Here is a 19145-nt window from a genome sequence, read left to right on the forward strand (position 1 = left end):
CCCTCTTTGGTCACAGCCTCCAATTGGAAGGCGGAGTGTCTATCAGGATGGAAATACACTATCTATAGGGGAAAAATGGGATCTTACCCATATACCAAGAGGTGCTTTTCCACCCGAAAACAGTCAGTGCGCCCATATGTATGATGACGGTCATGTCGGCGAGACCGTGGCCGCTCATCATCTTCACTTTCCAAATCAGAGAATTCCACTAGGTCATCATCTTTCAGAGTGCTGAAGTGGCGGGTCTGTTTTCGTACTCTAGGTGTGTCAATCACCAAGTTATTCTATGCAGAGAATAGAAGTAGAAGAGTAACTCTTTTCATGATATGGCAGTGGGAAAGGAATTAAGACAATTATGGATTGAAACAGACTTGGATATAACATTTATAGATACTCAAAGAAAGATTTTTTTTTTAGGACATGCAAAATATAGGGTCTGAGGAAGCAAAGTTCAGTGGTAGATATCTAGGTAGTTTTCTGGGGAAGCAATGTTCAGTGGTAGATATCTAAGTAGTTTTCTGGGGCTTACCATGCAGAAATTTTTACAATGGCTCTTATACACAATACACCACCATACACCAAGATCAGCATCAAAGAATCAAAGTAGCTACAAAGATTCCTGAAAGTAATGTGTCTTCTATAATACTTTCTAAAAGAAAAGTAAGCTTACCTTGCTATTAAGTAGATCCATGTCTAGGTCAGCCTTCTTGGCCCACTTTTGCCAAAAGTTGGGGTCATCCAGAGAAATATCAGTCCTATTTTCAGAAGCAACAAAGCTTGCCTAGTGAGGAACAAAGGGACAAAGTAGGCTATAACACTTTTAAAGCAATGGGAAACCAGTACCTACATTTAAAAAATCTATATAGGGATGCCTGGGTGGCTCAGTGGTTGAGTGTCTGCCTTTGGCTCAGGGTGTGATCCCGGAGTTCCGGGATCGAGTCCCACATCGGGCTCCCTGCATGGAGCCTGCTTCTCCCTCTGCCTGTGTCTCTGCCTTTTGCTTTCTCTCTCTCTCTTCCGTGTGTCTTTCATGAATAAATAAAATCTTAAAAAAAATAATTTAAAAAAAATCTATTTAAATTCTAGAAGATTCCTCTACTGCTGCTTCCTTAGCATTTGGCACAGACAGGACATACCTTGGCGAAAGTTGAACCCTTTCCTTCAGATTCAATGGTGATGGTTGTGGTTCGTCTTAACAAGATCTGGTCAATGTCTTCTTCACAAAACTTGGAGCCCTCATCATCTTCTTCCATTATGGCTGCATATGCACCTTTTCGTAAGAGATCTTCAATCTCCTTCTTGGAGAACTGTTGGATCTGCAAAATCCAGTAGTAAGATGAAAAAACTAACAAGAGAATATTATCGAACCATATCATAATAATTTAGTTCATATTTTAATAATAATTAAGAATCCAAACAAGGTGGTCAGATTCCTGTGCAAAAAAATAGCTTTCTTTCCCTCTAACACTATGACCAGCCAAAAATATATTATAGACTAAGAGGACTCACTCCAGTAATGTTGCCATCCCGACCACTCATGGACTGAAGCACAGCTTTATCCAATCCCAACTTGAGGCTAGCTTTATCAAACATCTCTCTCTCGTAAGAATTACGAGTGATGAGACGATACACCTTCACAGCTTTGCTCTGCCCAATTCGATGACACCGTGCCTGGGCCTAGTTAAAAAGAATTGGAAAGAAAGAGCCAAGTTAACATAAAATTGGGGCGGGGGCAGGGGATTCAAAATACCAATTCACGTCTATAAAGCAGCCATAAGATCAATTCAAAACCAAAAGTTAATTTCAAGATGAAATTATCATCCCACCAAGTATACCAGGGGTCAGCAAGCTATGGTCTGCACAGCTACATGTTTCTATAAATAAAAGTTTTTACTGAAATGCAACCCCACTTACTGATATACATATTGTCTATGGCTGCCTTTGTGCTCCAAGAGCAGAGGTGAGTAGTTACAACAGAGACCGTATGGTCCACAAAGCCTAAAACATTTACTACGTAGCCCTTTACAGAAAAAGTCTGCTGCCCTCTCAATGAAGATTGCCTCCCTTAAACCTCTCAGTGGAGACCGCCACCCTTAAACTAAGTAAACAATTCCATACTCTTTGAAGGACAAATCTTTCTAAGAGATCCTGATCCTGTTGACAAACCTCTTAGGTTAAGGTAGTTAGCCCCTAGGACAATGATTTCCTCTACCTGCAGGTCATTTTGTGGATTCCAGTCTGAATCAAAGATGATGCAGGTATCAGCAGCGGTGAGATTAATACCGAGTCCACCAGCCCGGGTGCACAGCAAGAAGACAAAGCGGTCTGAGTCAGGCTTGCTGAAGCGGTCAATAGCTGCCTGTCGAAGGTTACCTCTGACTCGCCCATCAATTCGCTCATATAGGTACCTGTATAGCAGTTACAGAAAAAAGTTTAATTAGTCAAGCAGAAAGAGAGACCAAAAAAGATTAGGATCATACCAGTATCTCTGTATTTAGTTGACCAAAAACCTTATCAGCAAGTTGAGAGTGAAAACCTTAAATACCTCTTTTATCCCAGTCCTGGCCAACTTTAAATAAACCTGACCCTCCTACTTTTGCAGTTTTATAAAGCTACAGAAAACACAAGGCAAGGGATGGATGTCTTTTTTCTCACCTCCTCTGGATTAGATAATCCTCTAGGATATCTAGGCAGCGTACCATCTGGGAGAAGATCAGAACTTTATGGCCACCAGCTTTAAGTTTCGGGAGTAACTTGTCAATAAGAACCAATTTGCCAGCTGAACGAACCATGGCCTGCAAGTGGAAGTCATGAGGTATAATATGGCAAGCTTCTCGAAATTCTGTTAGGATTTTTTCTTCTGCACCTGCCAAAAGAAAAATCAAACTTGATGGTGAGATCCAGAGAAACATACTAAGCTATAGTTTACTTAGCAGAGATAAGGAAGCAAAGTTACCTAACTTTAGAAAAACATTTTCTCATAGAGAATTTGAGCACCCAAAAAGTCCTACTAAATAATCTTCAACTGTGTTATACAAAATACTGCAAATAAGTCAGACCTAAGATTATAATTGGATAAAACATATGTAACAATGAGAACTAGGCTAATACATGCAAACAACTATTACCATCCTACTGGCATCCCAAACAGAAACTACAAAATAGAGTACCAATGAGGACACTTATCCAAGAACAGAATGACTTGAGATCTTCTGCATGAAATTCTAAACAGCAAATCCCATATAATTTTGAAGACTATGGAGGATCAAGGGGGAAGAAATAGAAAAAGACATTCCACATAAGAATTGTTTTAAAAGAGGGGTGCTTGGGTGGCTTAGTTGGTTAAGTGTCCAACTCTGAATTTCAGCTCGGGGCAGGACCTCAGGGTGGTAAGATTGAGTCTCACATTGGGCTCTACACTCAGCAGGGAGTCTGCTACTCTCCCTCTGCCTATGTCTTGCTTCTGTCTCTCTCATGAATTAATGAATAAAATCTTAAAAAAAGAAAGAAGAAGAACCCCCCCTTCCCTCCCAAAATTAGGCTGGATCAGTCAATGTATCCACTGTTCCTGAGGAATATCATTAGAAAGTAAACACAGGTGATACAGAAATGCAGGTATTGTCCAGGAACTCTCTCACCATTGATGAGGTAAGGGTGGTTGCAGCACTTGCGCAACTCCATCATTGTATTGAGTAGATTAGGCATGTTAGTATGACCTGCTCCTTTGGAAAGGAAGGAGAAATTCTTCTCCAAAATAGCCCGATAATATTTCTTCTGGATGTTGGTCAACTCTACTTCAATGATAGTTTCCTGTTTGGGTGCTAGGTTTTTTTCAACATCCTCTTTAAGTCTTCTTAGCATCATTGGCTTGAGAATGGCCTGTAGCTTTTGAACCTGTGCCCAGGAGAGAGAAAAGAAATAAAAACTATGAAGACAAACATTTTTACATTATGTGGAAACATGAAGAAATACAATGAGAGCTTTCCATTATCTGAAAAATGTGGATTTTGCCACAAATGATGTAGGCACAAGGTTATAAGAAGGAGTTGAGAGTTCCTTGCAGCCTATGGCAATAGATGTGTGCCTAGTACAAACTTTACCTTTTTGTCTAGATGGACTTCCTACCTGTTCCTCTGTCTTGAGATCTCCAAAGTCCTTGAGGAACTCTGACTCCGAAGGAAACTGTGATGGTTCCAAGAAATGAAGCAAGCTGAACAGTTCCTCCACAGTATTTTGCAATGGCGTTCCCGTGAGTAGCACTTTGTGTTCCTAGAAATGGAAAAAACAAAACGAAACAAAAGGTAAAACTCAAAAACACAAAGGACTTCTGGGGTTTTCTATCAAGTATATAACTTTAGCTTTAATTTCTTTATCTATACAAATTATGGGAATGGACCAGATTACTATGTTTTCTTTCACTTGCTCCCTCTTTTGATAAACACAAAACAAAACAAAACAAAAAACCCACCTGATATTTAACAAAAATTTAAATAGTATTACAATTAAATAAATATGCAAAATATATTTTTTTCCAATTACATATGCCTTTCCACACTCAAGTCCCCACAGATATCCTAATATGTCCCCGTCTAGGGAATGTACCTGTGCTGGATTAAATATGGCCATTAATTCTTTGTAGTTCCTCCTATCAAGGTTCACCCCTTGAATCTGGGCTTGCCTTGTGGCTTGCTCTGACAAAGAGAATGTAGCAGAAGTGATATTGTGTGAGTTTCAGAGCCTATACCTCAAAGGCCTTGCAACTTCTGCCTTTGCCCTCTCTGGATACTGCCCTGACTTTATCATGTTAAGAAGCAAAGTCTGGCCTACTGGAGGATGACAGGTCATGTGGAAGATGACCCAGGAGCCCACCAATCGCCAGCTACAGCCACATTACTGACTAGAGACAAGAGTGATGGCCTAGCTGAGCCCAGCCCAAGTTGCTGAACTAGAGAATCATAAAGTAATAGGTGTTGTTTTAAGACATTAAGTTTTTGAAAAAAAAAAAAAAAAAAGACATTAAGTTTTTGGAATTTTGTTATGTAGCACCAGGTAACTGAAACAATATCTCACCTCTCCACCTAAGTCAGAATTACTAAATATAATTACCTTTCAATTCTAAAATTTATAGGACTTTAATATGACTTTCAGATGTCCATTCCCATAAGGCCATACCCACCACCCAATACTAAGATTCTGATTTTCTTTCTTCTAAGTTATATAATTCCACAGGGAATTAGGGTTATTTTTAATTCCAGGTGTTTCTGCTCATAAGTCAATGTAAGGTACTCACCAGGTCCATGTGCTTGAGGCTATCAAGCAGCTTGCAATTACGGTTCTTTAGTCGATGGGCCTCATCAATGATGACACACCGCCATTCAATCTCACGAAGCTCAGGACAGTCTGACAAAATCATCTCAAAAGTGGTGATCAGGGCATCAAACTTGTATGCGCCTGGGATGAGGCGCCCCTAAGCATGAAGGCAATAAAGTTAAGAAAAGGCCTAATATGCACCTAAATGGTGACCTCCTCTGCATTACACATTCTCTTTTCTATATTCAGGCAGGCTCAATAAGAAATATAAACAGCACCATCACCCATCTCTGCTGCTGTTTATCTTCCTGATAAGTAGTACCAAATCACTTAATATAAGATACAATGTCTCTTCAAGATACTCAGTTTCTTGGGAAAATGACAGACCTCAATGCATGAAGCTGGACAATTTTGACTCTGCTGTATGCATAGCTCATCATGTATCTCAGACCTAGATTTTTTTGTTAGTTAACAATGAAATCCACAAATTTGGGCACTGTTGAAATATACAAGACAAAACTGAAAGTGAAATAGGTAGTATCTGTTCCTGTCTAAAAATGGACAGAATTAAATCAGTTTAACAAAATTAAAAGCAGCAAAATATGATTAAAAGAATGAATAATTCAAATTTTTATTTTTAAATTTGTATAGAAAAAGGAACTAATCTTGATGTAAATTTTAGTAGATGTAAACAAAAAGAGAGAAAATGGCTTAATTTCATCACCTCAATACTTGATGAAACCTTTATTTAAAACACACGTGTTCATAAATAAAGTCAGAACTTCCACTGGATCAAAATGTCCACTGGATTAAAAGAGCAAAAGTTAAAGAAAAAATTTCCCATGCAACCTAGACAAAATGCCATAAATCACCATAGGAAACCTCAATAAAAGTCTTTTATTCATATAAAAGCCTCTAAAGTATCAAATACCTTGGCCTCTCTAAACCATTACATTCCCATGATCTACAACTCACCCGTGAATCTTTGCAGTACATTTCATATTGCTGAATCATCTGACGGCTTGCCAGACTGCCATGGTATACAATAGTGTTCATTTCTGTCCATGTATTGAATTCTCGCTCCCAGTTAGTAATTGTGGACAGTGGGGCAATGACCAGGAAGGGGCCATGGATGCCCACATTATATACCTCCTGCAAGAAGGCAATGGACTGGATAGTTTTGCCCAGTCCCATCTCATCAGCCAGGATACAGTTCTGCCTGAAGATTCATCATGGAAAAAGAAAAGCATGTCAAAAGATACCATCTTTTAAAAAGTACGTAAAAAGGAAATGTTTCAACAGCGAACAAATAAAGTAATTCCAGACCAAGCCTACATTTCATGGGCCTACTCTTTTCTGTACCTGTTATACCAATTAAAGAGCAGCCAGTTGACCCCTTCCAACTGATATTCCCGTAACTGGTTTCTGTTTTTATACTCATGTGACAGCTCCAACTTCTTCCAGGCACTTGCCTGTGGACGATTCTACAAAACAGAAAATCTGAGTAAGTGGGGTGAAGCCACTAACAAAACGAGGCAAACTTACTAGGTAGTTCTGGTAGTTAAACTTTGATTCAAAACCATGAGTTGAAAACGTCTAAAATATATTCAAATTCATGAGTTCATAATAAAGCTTAAACTAAAATGAAGTTTTAAAAACTAAAAAAAGGGATCCCTGGGTGGCGCAGCGGTTTAGCGCCTGCCTTTACCCCAGGGCGCGATCCTGGAGACCCGGGATCGAATCCCACATCGGGCTCCCGGTGCATGGAGCCTGCTTCTCCCTCTGCCTGTGTCTCTGCCTCTCTCTCTCTCTCTGTGTGTGACTATCATAAATAAAAAAAAAACAAAAAAAAAAACTTTAAAAAAAAAAAAAAAAAAACTAAAAAAAGAGGAAAACCAAGAGAGGAAAAACCCACTGGTCACTTTTGGAGCATGCTAGAGTACTTCATTATTTTGAAAACTGAGAATAAAGAGAGAAAAAAAGCATTTATCCTTCTTTCCTATACCATCTGTACCTCAGAGTAACCAAATAGCAGGGGAATCATATTTCTTTTTTTTTTTTAATTTTTATTTATTTATGATAGTCACACAGAGAGAGAGAGAGAGAGGCAGAGACACAGGCAGAGGGAGAAGCAGGCTCCATGAACCAGGAGCCCGATATGGGATTCGATCCCGGGTCTCCAGGATCGCGCCCTGGGCCAAAGGCAGGCGCTAAACCGCTGCGCCACCCAGGGATCCCCATATTTCTTTTTTTTTGTTTTTGTTTTTTGTTTTTTTTTCCCCATATTTCTTTTTATAGAAAATTCTGGCTAGTAAATAAAGACACGATACAATTAAAATAACATCTTTGAGATCCTTATAGGAATAAGCTGAGGCAATGGATCATAAATGGCTTATATCACAAAAGAAAACCTGATAGAATCACCCATGAAGTAAATTTAGTGGTCTCCCTTCCCCATTTGATGAAGTCTTTATTTAGGAGAGTGGTAGCTAATGGAACTGTGTCTATGATGATGTTTTAGATCTGCCACTAGCCACACGTGACTACTGAGCATTTGAAATGTAGCTAGTGGCTACTGTATTAGCACAGTGCTAAAAAGTTCCAGTGGACAGCACTGTTCTGTATCTAACCATTTATGTAAAATATAAGGGACAGAGAACATGTTAGAAGGTTCCAATGGGGATGCAATTGGTAAACTTCAGACTATGGAAAACTCTAGAGAACAAACCACCTGATTTCTTCAAGAGAAATTGTAAAGAAGAGAGAGGAGATGGAGGGGAAAACTAAAATTAAGAGTCATTTGAGACACATTAACTGACAGCAATATATAAACCTTTATTCAAAATCCAAGCACTTTAACAAAAATTAGAAGATGATCAGGGAAATATATATAGTATTGGCTATTTCATGATACTTAGAAATGATTAAATTTTCTCAGGTGTAAAAATTGTATTAACCTTTAAACATAGACACTGAAATATTTACAGATGAAATAAAGGAATCTGGGATTTGCTTTAAAATCATCTGGTAAATGGGGCGGGGGGGTGGTGGTGACTACATGGCTCAGTCAGTTAAGCGTCTGCATTCAGCTCAAGTCATGATCCTAGGGTCCCAGGATCGAACCCCATGTCATGCTCCCTGCTCTGGGGAGATGTGGGGAGTCCACTTCTCCTTCTCCCTTTGTCCTCCCGCACCCACTTGTGCTTGCTCTCTCTCTCTCAAATAAATAAAATCTTTTAAAATTACTTTATTAATTAATCTGGTAAATAGGAAAATGAGTAAATAGAGAAATACATGAAAAAAGATTGTGTGTCAATTGTTAAAGTTGGGTGGTTGATACATTATTTCTTTTACTTTTGTATACGCTTGAAAATTTCCATAATAAAAAGCTAAACAACATAAACTTCTACAAATAAAAAATTAAATCATTGCCTACACAGGCTTTATACTCTAAATTCAAATGTACTTACCACTCTTTTGAGTTCTGGGTGCCTTGACTGGATCCGTTTAAATTCTCGAATCTTGCCCTCATCAACATCCTCTTTCAGCTCCCATGTACTATCCTCATAAGGCAGAGAGCACCATTTCACCAGGTAGTAAATCACAGGCTAGGAGAGAAGAAGCTAAAGCCTTAATAAACAGATTCTGTATTCTCTGCTATGTTTAAAGGGTAAGATTTGACTACAGAATCAGATCACAGAGTGTTAATACGTAAAAAATGCTTTAAAAAAAAAAAGGCAGGCTGGAAACACCAACCATAGGCTCATCTGCTGAGACACTGTATACTATTCCTGGCTTTGATCATTTTTCCAGGCAATTTATCAGAATTTGTTCTAAAAGGTAGAGTTCTACCCTATAGTTTCTAGAACACTAAGCACTAAAACATCATGCTCATCAACCAAGCAAATGCAAAAAAATAAAATAAAAATTTTCCTTTATTATGTTGAATTAGGTTGAAACTAAAAGATACGGTTCTGCTCTGTTCTGCCGCCCTTGCACCAAATTTAATACAGTGGAAGAGTAGAAGCCAGGCTATTTTTCTAAGTGAGGAACAGATTAAACCCATAAGCTGAGCTTCTGTAACTGTGAATGCAGATGCTACTTCAAAGAGCAGTCATATGGTAATAAAGAGATTTCCCTGTGAGCTAAGAGATAACTAGGAGAGGTGTCACTGAAGACAGGTAACAAGAGGGAAGAGAGGAAAGTGCTGAAGCTTCAGCTAGAGTACTGCGTTCTATGGAGGTGTTCTGCTCCAAGTGATGGCACAGTGACAAAATGGGTCCTCTTATCACTACTCAAGATGATCACTGCACTGATGGCATTTCTATTTTTCTTTTATATGAAACAAGAAGGATTAGATGGGCCTAGTATAGTCAACAAGAATCTCTATTATCAATTCATAGAATACCCTTAAAACAGCCAAAGAAATCTAAAGATATAAGCACCTTGACAGAATCACAGATCAAGGAATCCCTAGTATTAATCTAGTTGCTCTTTACTTTTTTCTTTATTATAATGACTCAGGTCAGTTTCTACATAAAGCCATTTGTCCAGGACAGGCATTTCCAGCATCATAACTTACTTTTCCAAGGACTTTATTATTTATAATAATGATTACCAGTATTAGGTCATGTAAAAGGATGACAAATTAAACTTATTTGGGGAGGGAAAAAAATGGGTACACAGAATGTTGTTATCCAATATTGGGAGCACAAGTTATAGTACCAAGAAACTAAAACATTCCGTCTGTCTTGTCATTTCCAACAGTCCAAAGATCAATTATTTTTGGAAGAGTAAAAAGTATGCTGGTAGAGAGCGTAAGATTTTTAAGGCTGAAAGGCCGAGATCCTGAAAATGATGAGAAGAATTTAAATAATAGTTAACCTGTCCATTCTAATAACTGGTCCATTCCCCACTCAACTCCCGCTAATGAACAATGAACAGTAACTCCTCCCACTCCAACCCAAAAGAGTAGAATATATGTTATCTGAGGCATGCCTGTCAAGATTTGCAGACACTGAACTGTAATAGGCCCTGGACATCTAAGGTTCTGAGTGACCCTATTGGCTTATAAAATAAACTTGGAATTGCAGATGGAAGACTTTGGATTCTTAGGTCCTGTAAGGATAATGTATGGAAATGTGCCACTTAGCTTGTAAGTAAGCCTAGCTCACCACCTGGCATGACATTTGAATAAGGCTGTTGTGTTCTGTATTGGTTATTGGGTAAGCAGCAACCATCAGAGGTGACAAACACTTAATGAAATGTGGCTCTACCAAGAACTGCTACTTGAAGTGAAAAAAAAAAAAAAAAAGTGAATGATGATGGTTCACAGTCTAAGTAAGTTTGAAATAAATTTAAAAGAGCCATGTTGAATTCACTATGGCTTAGATCTTCACAACTCTTATTTGGAAAATGAAAGTGATTTATGAAGCTGTATCAGTAGGTGTTTTAGCATGTGTAAAATCTGCTAGCAGTGATTCTGAAATCAAGCTATGCCTAAGAATCCCTTGGAGAACCAACTTAAAAATACAGATCTCTGGGTCTTACCCAGAGACCAACTGAATCTGAAACTGTGGGAATAGGATCTCACAATCTGCTTAAAAGTACAGTCAAATGCAATAGGTTGGTTTTAATGATAAAGATGCATTTAACTGATGGTAAGTCCAAAAAATAATTCTCAACAACATGGAGAAAGCTAGGAGTCTGTGCAGGCATTTTATATTTATAAATGCGGAGATTTGTGAAGTATCCCTATGCCTCCCCCCTTCTATCACCCTTAACTGAATGTCGGGGTCTCCTATGTAAAATCTAAAAGAAAACAAGATCAAAGTGAAGAAGTACTTGTTAATACAGCTCCTGGTATTTATAAATGAAGCTCCAGGATGTCTGACTTTATGGGAAGCTTTCCTTTTAGCCTCTCTCCCTATTCCCTTATCTTCCCAATATCATTCTAAGGAGATCTCAGAAAAACTTAAAAATACCTTTTTGTCCAAGGGATTTTTCAGCCATATCTGAAAAATAAAGGATAGGCAAGAAAACCAGTAGAAATCTATGAGACCTTTAGTGTTCTTCCATGCTCCCAACTCACCTCTCCATTGTCCTTGTCAATACTGTGAGACTCATCCAATATCCTATCCACCTCTACATAGTCTGGATTGAAGGGCTCTTCATCCTAGAGGAGTTATGAAACAATCAATAAGATCAAAAGACCACTGTCCAGTAAACCCAATCTTCCACTCCACCTTTACGTGATGATCTTACTTCGAAATTTTTTTTTTCTTTAAAAGACACCTTCACCAGGGAGTTCCCAATTTCTACAATACCAAATGCTAAAAACTTACCTAAGCCTGCACCCATCTTCTCAACTATTACCAGAGCAAGTGTCTCCTAACAGAGGCTAGTCTCTCCATACATGCTCTGGATTCCATCCCTTCTCATCTTCTTAGGAATCCCTCCCTACTGGAAATTTCCATAAACACACCAACGTACTCTACTATTTCACATCTTAAAAAGACCTCTTTTATTCTTATCTGCTTGCAACTACTTTTTCTGTTCTGCTTTCATACCCAAACTGTCCCAACAGTTTTTTGTTTTTTTTTTTAAGATTTTATTTATAAATGACAGACACAGGGAGAGAGAGGCAGAGAGACAGGCAGAGGGAGAAGCAGGCTCCATGCAGGGAGACCAACATGGGACTCGATCCCGGGTCTCCAGGATCACACCCCAGGCTGAAGGCGGTGCTAAACCGCTGGGCCACCAAGGCTGCCCCCAACAGTTTTAAACACAAGGTAGCTCTCCATGTCATCACCTCCACTGTCCATCCATTCCACTCTTCCTTCTACTTCTTTCACACAACTAAACTACTCTTGTCAAGGTCATTAATGATCCCAAATTGCCAAATATAACGAAACATTTCTGTCTTCATCTCACTTTACCTGTATAAAGTATTCCACAATTCCTAATTCTCTCCTTTAAGCACTGTCTTCCCTTGGCTTTTCTGATACACTATACTCTCATCAGTAGCCCTGCGCCCTTTATTTTGGTTTTTGTCAACTCTTGATCACCTTCGCTGGTTATTTTTCTTCTAAGTCACTGGTATCCAACTTTGGGTGGTATCTGAAAATAAATAATCCAGGCTCCAAAGAAAGGTCTCAAAGAAACTTTAAGGAAAACATTCTTCTTTCTTAAGACATCTTTTCCCCTTATTTTTTGTGATTTATCTTTTTCCTAATCTTTCTCCTGACATTCTGGCATACAGTTTCTTCTCCTTCACCTGGACCTCTAAATTTGGAGAATCCTTAAGCCTTGGTTCTGGGCTTATATCCATTCTATTATAGAAAGAATTTTTTTTTTTTTTTTAAAGAACTTTAACAAGAAAATATAGATCAGAATGTATAGAAATTCCTGCCCCCCCCCACTGTGACTTTAGCCATTATTAAGGTTTTAATAACTATTTATATGATAAAATCCAAATTTTAATTGCAGCCTGAAAAATCGAGATTTGTATATGTATCTGCTTGCTAGAGATGTGTTAAGGAATTTTAAAGTTAACACAGTCTAAATTCTTGACTTTCCCCATATTGGCTGCTTTTAACATTTTCCACACTTTTTTTTTTTTTTTTTTTTTTTTTTTTAAACTTTTATTTATTTATGATAGGCACACAGTGAGAGAGAGAGAGGCAGAGACACAGGCAGAGGGAGAAGCAGGCTCCATGCACCGGGAGCCCGACGTGGGATTCGATCCCAGGTCTCCAGGACCGCACCCTGGGCCAAAGGCAGGCGCCAAACCGCTGCGCCACCCAAGGATCCCCATTTTCCACACTTTAATAAATGATCCCATCTCAACTCATTTGCTCGGACCACAAACCTGTTTATATAAGCCATCACACCAAGTCCTGTCAATTCTAATCCATCCATTCTATCCACTTGAAACCACTCTTCTAAGCCACAATATTTCCTACTTAAAAATCTTCAACTGCTTCCTTACTGCTCATCATACTTTTGTGCTTCCTCTTCTTCAATCCATTCTCCAAAGTCTAGGTGATCTTTTAAAAGTGAACACTGGATTATGTTTTTGAACTGTTTTAGGTAATGTAACCATTTTCCTTTGCACCTAGAATAAAAACAAAACTAAAACCCAACTACTTAAAAGGTCTGTATGCACCTGCTTGCCTAAATTTCTGATATCATTTTGGACCATTCACTCTCTTTTGTTCATCAACTGCACTGTCTTTCAGTTCCTCAGCTTGTCTCAGAGCCTTCATATATACTGTCCCCCATGTCAGTGGTATTATTTACATGAGTTCATGGCCTTCCTCCTATTCATAATTCAATTCTCAGAGAAGTCTTCCCTAATTATCCAAAGTACGTGTTTCCTTCCCCTCCCCCTTGTGCTCTTTCTTTTTAGGCACTTATCACAATTTGAATTACTTTTTAATATTTCTCTCTTCAATTAGACAGTGAGCTGCATGAGAACACAGACCATGTCTGGTTTGTTCTCCATAGAGACTAGTACATAATAAAGGATGAATAAATGAATGATTTGGTTAAATGGTCTACCTATATATGGAGATTTAATTGGCACGAGTTAGCAAAGATTGGTTCAACAGTCATGAATTATACATCTAAAATATCAGCTGGAAGGAGATTACAGTTTCATTGTACATTTCACAAATTATGCTTTAAAAGAACATAGATGAAAAAATACAACCCGATTATTTTCATATAAAAAGAAAATTATAAAACTACATAGTCCTACTTGCCCTCTCCAGTTTTTTGCTAAAACTATGCATTTAGTTCCTTCCTTCCCTCAATCTTTCTTACTGTACCTTTTCCCCTTTAGCTCTAACAAACTTTGAAAAACAATCTGTCTTCTCAAGGCACCCAGTTTTATATTATAATAAAGATGAAAAATCCCAGTTTGGCAAAGACATATATGTGCACAAAGCCTTCAAAGCAAAATGGACAGTTAAAATATGGCTCAAGAGACCTTTATGCATGCCCTAGTGTTTAATCAGTAGCAAAAATGGATTTGGGAAATTAACACTCCTTTATCACCATCTCTTGTTATACTAGATTAGAAATTTTTGAAAATAAATGTTTTTTCCTAACAATACGATAGCTTATACCTACAGATACCACCAACTGCTACAGACTAACATTAGAAGAAAGCCTCAAGTGGATCAGTGGTCAGTTTAAAAATCCATCTTGAAAATATTTCCATGAACACTGAGCAAGTCAATACCAAAATATCCTAATAACTTATAAAAAGACCACATTAAGACCTGCTAAAACGAAAGCATGGGTAATTAAGTAAGGAAAGTCCAGTGATCAAAATTAAGACTTCATACCCATATATGCAAAGCAATTACTAATCTTTTTTTTTTTTAAGATTTATTTATTCGTGAGAGAGACACAGAGAGAGGCAGAGACACAGGCAGAGGTAGAAGCAGGCTCCCTGCAGGGAGCCTGATGTGGGACTCGATCCCGGATTCTGAGATCATGCCCTGAGCCGAAGACAGAGGCTCAACCACTAGCCAGCCACCCAGGTGTCCCAATTACAAATCTTGAATAATCAGTCAAGATGGATAACCCCAGTAAATTTATGCTTCTATGAAATAAATGATAGGCGATACCTATTCCTAATTACCTCGTGGAAGAAGTGTCTCATCTGAGCCATTTTGGTTTTGAAGCGCTTTAGTTTTTGATGGATCCTTTTATCCTTCTCTAGTTGGGAGATGGTGGCCCATTCACAGTGTAGATAGGAGCTGAAGGGGATGGAAATAGCCAGTCATGGTGTGAGAAAAAGAACTGGTAGGCTAGATTTGGGGATAGCCAGAAGTAGGCAAAATGAGTACAACATACTTAAGCGGGGAGACAGACTCCTAGGTTAGTGTTTCTTAAGCTTGATTTTGGATACAAACACCTGATCTGGGGCAGGAATGAAAGTTCACATTTCTAACAAGCACCCAAATGACACTAATTCTGTTGGTTCACTGACCACATTCTGAGTAGCAAAGTCTTAACATTAGACTAAGGTATAGAGAACATCACAAGGGATTTTATCAGGAACCACCCCTTACCCCACCTTCCTGCTGGGAAATAGAAGAGTCATGCCAATTCCTAAACTTTTCTTTGAATAGACATTTTCCTCAATGAAAACAACAATTTGGGCTAGGAGACTATTAAAAGGGGATACATTCCCACCCGGGATAGACTATACAGGAGAACTTTTTACAACCCTGTGGAATTTAGGGTGAAAAGCTTTTTGCACAGATCACATACTAGTTCTTGTACTTGACAAAGAATTCTTCTGCCTCAGTATACTGTCCAGAAGGAAGCTGAGAAGAAAGAAATTATAGTTATTAATAACCTTATCTGTCAAAGGAAGAACCTTTAATTTTCACTATTCATGGCAGAGCTTCATACCAATGTCCCTAGAATATATCACTGAGGGGTTAAAGAACTAATCTAGTACTCCGAAATAAGAGATCTGATGGCTGTAGAAAATAAGCCTTTATCTATTTTAAACCAATAAGCAAAACAAGAGACAGTAAGACAGTTCCTATTTCTAGCTAACTTCCTCCACCATCTCATGATTACACTGTAGTAATCTATCCTAACATCCAAAGATGTTTATTAAATAGAGTGAATGCAGCATTATGGGCTGACATTAAAGGTTATAGCCTCACCTCCTTCTTCACAATCCGCATAGAAAGCACTTTGTCTACTATGGCTGCATCTTCTTCACTGGGATTCTCCTGTAGCAAAAAATGCAGTCAGTCAACACAGACTGCGAGGAGCAGAACAACCACTCATACTGCTTAAGTTCTCAGCTTACCACAAAGAACTGCATGGAAGGCAGAGTCTCGCCATCTGGTTCCTGCACTGGTTCAGGGAGGATAGGCTCAGTTTTTATTGGACCAGTTACATCCACTTCTTCTTCTTCTTCATCATCTGTGATCTTTATATCCAGATCCTCTGTATATTTTTTTCGCTTAACTTGGCGGTTTGAGCGTCTTTTCTGTAGAGGCAAGAATGGTAAAGAACTGTGTAGGTCTCTCAGAGAGAAAACCTTCAAAACTATTTGCCTATAGTCACATACTTAGATTTTACTCCAAAATCTCTATGAAAAATCAAGCCAGAAAGATAAAGAGCTTATTTATCAAATTATGCAATATCAAGCCATATAATTTACTTTATGTACCAAATACATATTAACTTGCTGAATTGTTTTTATCAAGAACCAGAACCCAGCTGAAAGCAACCCGGGTACTACTGTGAAGAAGCTCTGGTAAAATGAAATAGGACTCAACCTGCAGGGTGCAATGTGCTTTCCATAAGTTCAAGGGTGTAGATGTTTTGTTACTAACTTTGGTTTTTTGTTTTAGTTCTAAAGTTTTCTTTGTTTTAATAAATAGAATCATACTATATGATTACAGTATTGTTCTGCTACTTACTTATTTTTATTAACAATACTTCTTAGGTTTTCCGTATCAAGACATTTTAGATTTACATTATTCTTTCAAGTGGTTGAGTAAACATTTTTTTTAAGGTTTTATTTAATTTAGAGAGAGAGAAAGCACGTGAGTGTGTGTACATGTGTGCACACCAGTGGGAGGAGGGGCAGAAGGAGAAGGAGAAAATGTCAAGCATACTCCACAGTGAGCACAGAGCTGGACTTGGGGCTCAATCTCACAACCCCGAGATCATGACCTGAGCCAAAACCAAGAATCAGAAGCTCAACCAACTGAGCCACCCAGGCATCCCAAGTAAAATATTTTTTAACTAAGTAATTTAAGGACTACTTTGCAGCTCATGATACAAAACTGGGAAGGATAGGGAGATAAAATTGTTTTTCAATCATGATTATATCCCTGTGAAACCCAAACAAATTAAATGAATTACTAGACACAGAACTATTGAAATTAAGCACACTTCCCTGGCATAAAATCAATTGTTAAAAATAGCATTCTTAGGTTGCCTGGGTGGCTCAGTTTGTTGAGGGTCTGCCCTCAGTTCAGATCATGATCCCAGGATCCTGGGAACCAGCCCCTTATCTGGCTCCCTGCTGTACGGGGCATCTGCTTCTACCTCTCCCTCTGCTGCTCCCCCTTCTTGTGCTCTCTCACTCTCTGTCAAATAAATAAAATCTTAAAAAAAAAACTGTTCATATGTAGACTGAGTCATAAAATATAATGAAAGATTCTATATATGAAAACAAAAAGATCACTTATCTAAAGAATTAAATTTAGTAAGAAATATATAAAATCTATATGAAGAAAACTTTAAAACACTCCAGAAGGACTTAAAGAAGACTTGACTAAATAATAAAATACATTGTTTTGCAATAAGAAGACTTAGTTCTAGGGGCAGCCCGGGTGGCTCAGCGGTTTAGTGCCACCTTCAGCCCAGGGAGTGATCCTGGAGACCTGGGATCGAGTCTCATGTCAGGCTACCTGAACGGGGCCTGCTTCTCTCTCTGCTGGTGTCTCTGCCTCTTTCTTTCTCTCTGTGTCTCTCATGAATAAATAAATAAAAGATTTTTAAAAAAATATCTTTAAAACAACAAAAAAAGAAGACTTAGTTCTAATTATATACCTTACATAAATATGACAAAAGAAAATTAACTTTTTAATTAGATAAGCTAATCCCAAAAATCAAAGAGAGAAATAAACATTTAAGAATAACCAAGAAAGGGATCCCTGGGTGGCTCAGCGGTTTGGCACCTGCCTTTGGCCCAGGGCGTGATCCTGGAGTCTTGGGATCGAGTCCCACATCGGGCTCCCTGCGTGGAGCCTGCTTCTCCCTCTGCCTGTGTCTCTGCCTCTCTTTCTCTCTCTCTGTGTCTATCATAAATAAATAAATAAATCTTTAAAAAAAAACAAAAACAAAAACAAGAAAAATAGGAAAATTGTGCTTGGCCTTACTAGGTATTAGGACCCTAAAGATCTACACTAATTAACAAAGATTGGTACTTCTCCAAGAAAAGATAAACAGGTCAATGAAATAATGTCCAAATATAGACTAAAATACTTATGTGGATATAGAACATGATAAAAATAGCACTTCTAACCAGTGAAGAAAAAGTAGATTATTCTATAAATGGGATTGGAAACAAATGGCTAGGCACATAGAGGCTGACAGAAACTAAATTACATAAAAGATTTCAAAAATCTTAAAAAAGATGTAACATTTTTCCGATAGCAAGCATGGAAGTATTTTTTATAATCTAATAGTAGGAAAGGAAATTGACCAATTTTACCTTGCAAAAAATTTGAGAGACTATATCATAAAAAAGTTGAGACAAATAATAAACTGAGGAGGAAAACACCAAATGATCCATTTCCTAAGCATAGGATTATTTTGAATAACTAAGAAAAAGCTTCATAACATGTCAAAAAGATGGGCAAATAACATGAATAGACACTTAACACTTAGGGAAGAAAACTGGCTTTAAATGTAAAAAGACACTCACATTCATAATACAGTAAATAATTACAACTGCAAATGAAAAATAAACTGAAATAACTCCCCCCACACACACCTAACAGACTGGTAAAAATCAGAAAGTCTGATCATATATTGAAAGAGGAACTTATACATTGTTGTTCAGAGTACAAACTGGCATAACCTCCATAAAAGAAAATCTGACGATACCCTTTGGGTCCAGAAATTCCACTTCAAAGATATCCTACAGATAAATTTGCACATGTATACAAATCTTTGTAGCATTCATTACCTGTAGTGGCAGAAGACCAGAGAAAACCTAAATGCCCATTAATGGAGGACTGGTTAAAAACAGTATGGTATATATATATAAATAAATAAAT

The 19145-nt window shown here is 38.0% G+C and overlaps 1 protein-coding gene and 1 long non-coding RNA gene across 14 annotated transcripts in view; one reads left to right on the forward strand and one right to left on the reverse strand.

Moving 5' to 3' along the window:
* LOC125752597 (uncharacterized) overlaps positions 1-19145 on the forward strand; it is a 43278-nt gene that overhangs the window by 14357 nt on the left and 9776 nt on the right. The window lies entirely within an intron of this gene.
* The window catches only part of CHD8 (chromodomain helicase DNA binding protein 8), a 62103-nt gene that overhangs the window by 14011 nt on the left and 28947 nt on the right, over positions 1-19145 (reverse strand). For 10 of the 12 annotated variants that reach the window (XM_035699466.2, XM_035699469.2, XM_035699463.2 and 7 more), the window contains 18 exons: positions 16154-16336; positions 16005-16073; positions 15598-15653; positions 14963-15080; positions 11402-11485; positions 11295-11324; positions 8781-8918; positions 6673-6794; positions 6286-6529; positions 5291-5467; positions 4126-4269; positions 3639-3894; positions 2656-2866; positions 2213-2408; positions 1510-1677; positions 1137-1316; positions 671-781; positions 88-284 (listed from right to left, as the gene is read on the reverse strand). In XM_035699466.2, the coding sequence (XP_035555359.1) occupies positions 88-284; positions 671-781; positions 1137-1316; positions 1510-1677; positions 2213-2408; positions 2656-2866; positions 3639-3894; positions 4126-4269; positions 5291-5467; positions 6286-6529; positions 6673-6794; positions 8781-8918; positions 11295-11324; positions 11402-11485; positions 14963-15080; positions 15598-15653; positions 16005-16073; positions 16154-16336 (2684 nt within the window). The remainder of the gene's footprint in view (positions 1-87; positions 285-670; positions 782-1136; positions 1317-1509; positions 1678-2212; positions 2409-2655; positions 2867-3638; positions 3895-4125; positions 4270-5290; positions 5468-6285; positions 6530-6672; positions 6795-8780; positions 8919-11294; positions 11325-11401; positions 11486-14962; positions 15081-15597; positions 15654-16004; positions 16074-16153; positions 16337-19145) is intronic. The other 2 variants (XM_049094563.1, XM_035699467.2) reach the window with 1 other exon arrangement.

This window comes from Canis lupus, chromosome 15, assembly GCF_003254725.2.
Source record: "Canis lupus dingo isolate Sandy chromosome 15, ASM325472v2, whole genome shotgun sequence".
Taxonomy (NCBI): domain Eukaryota; kingdom Metazoa; phylum Chordata; class Mammalia; order Carnivora; family Canidae; genus Canis; species Canis lupus.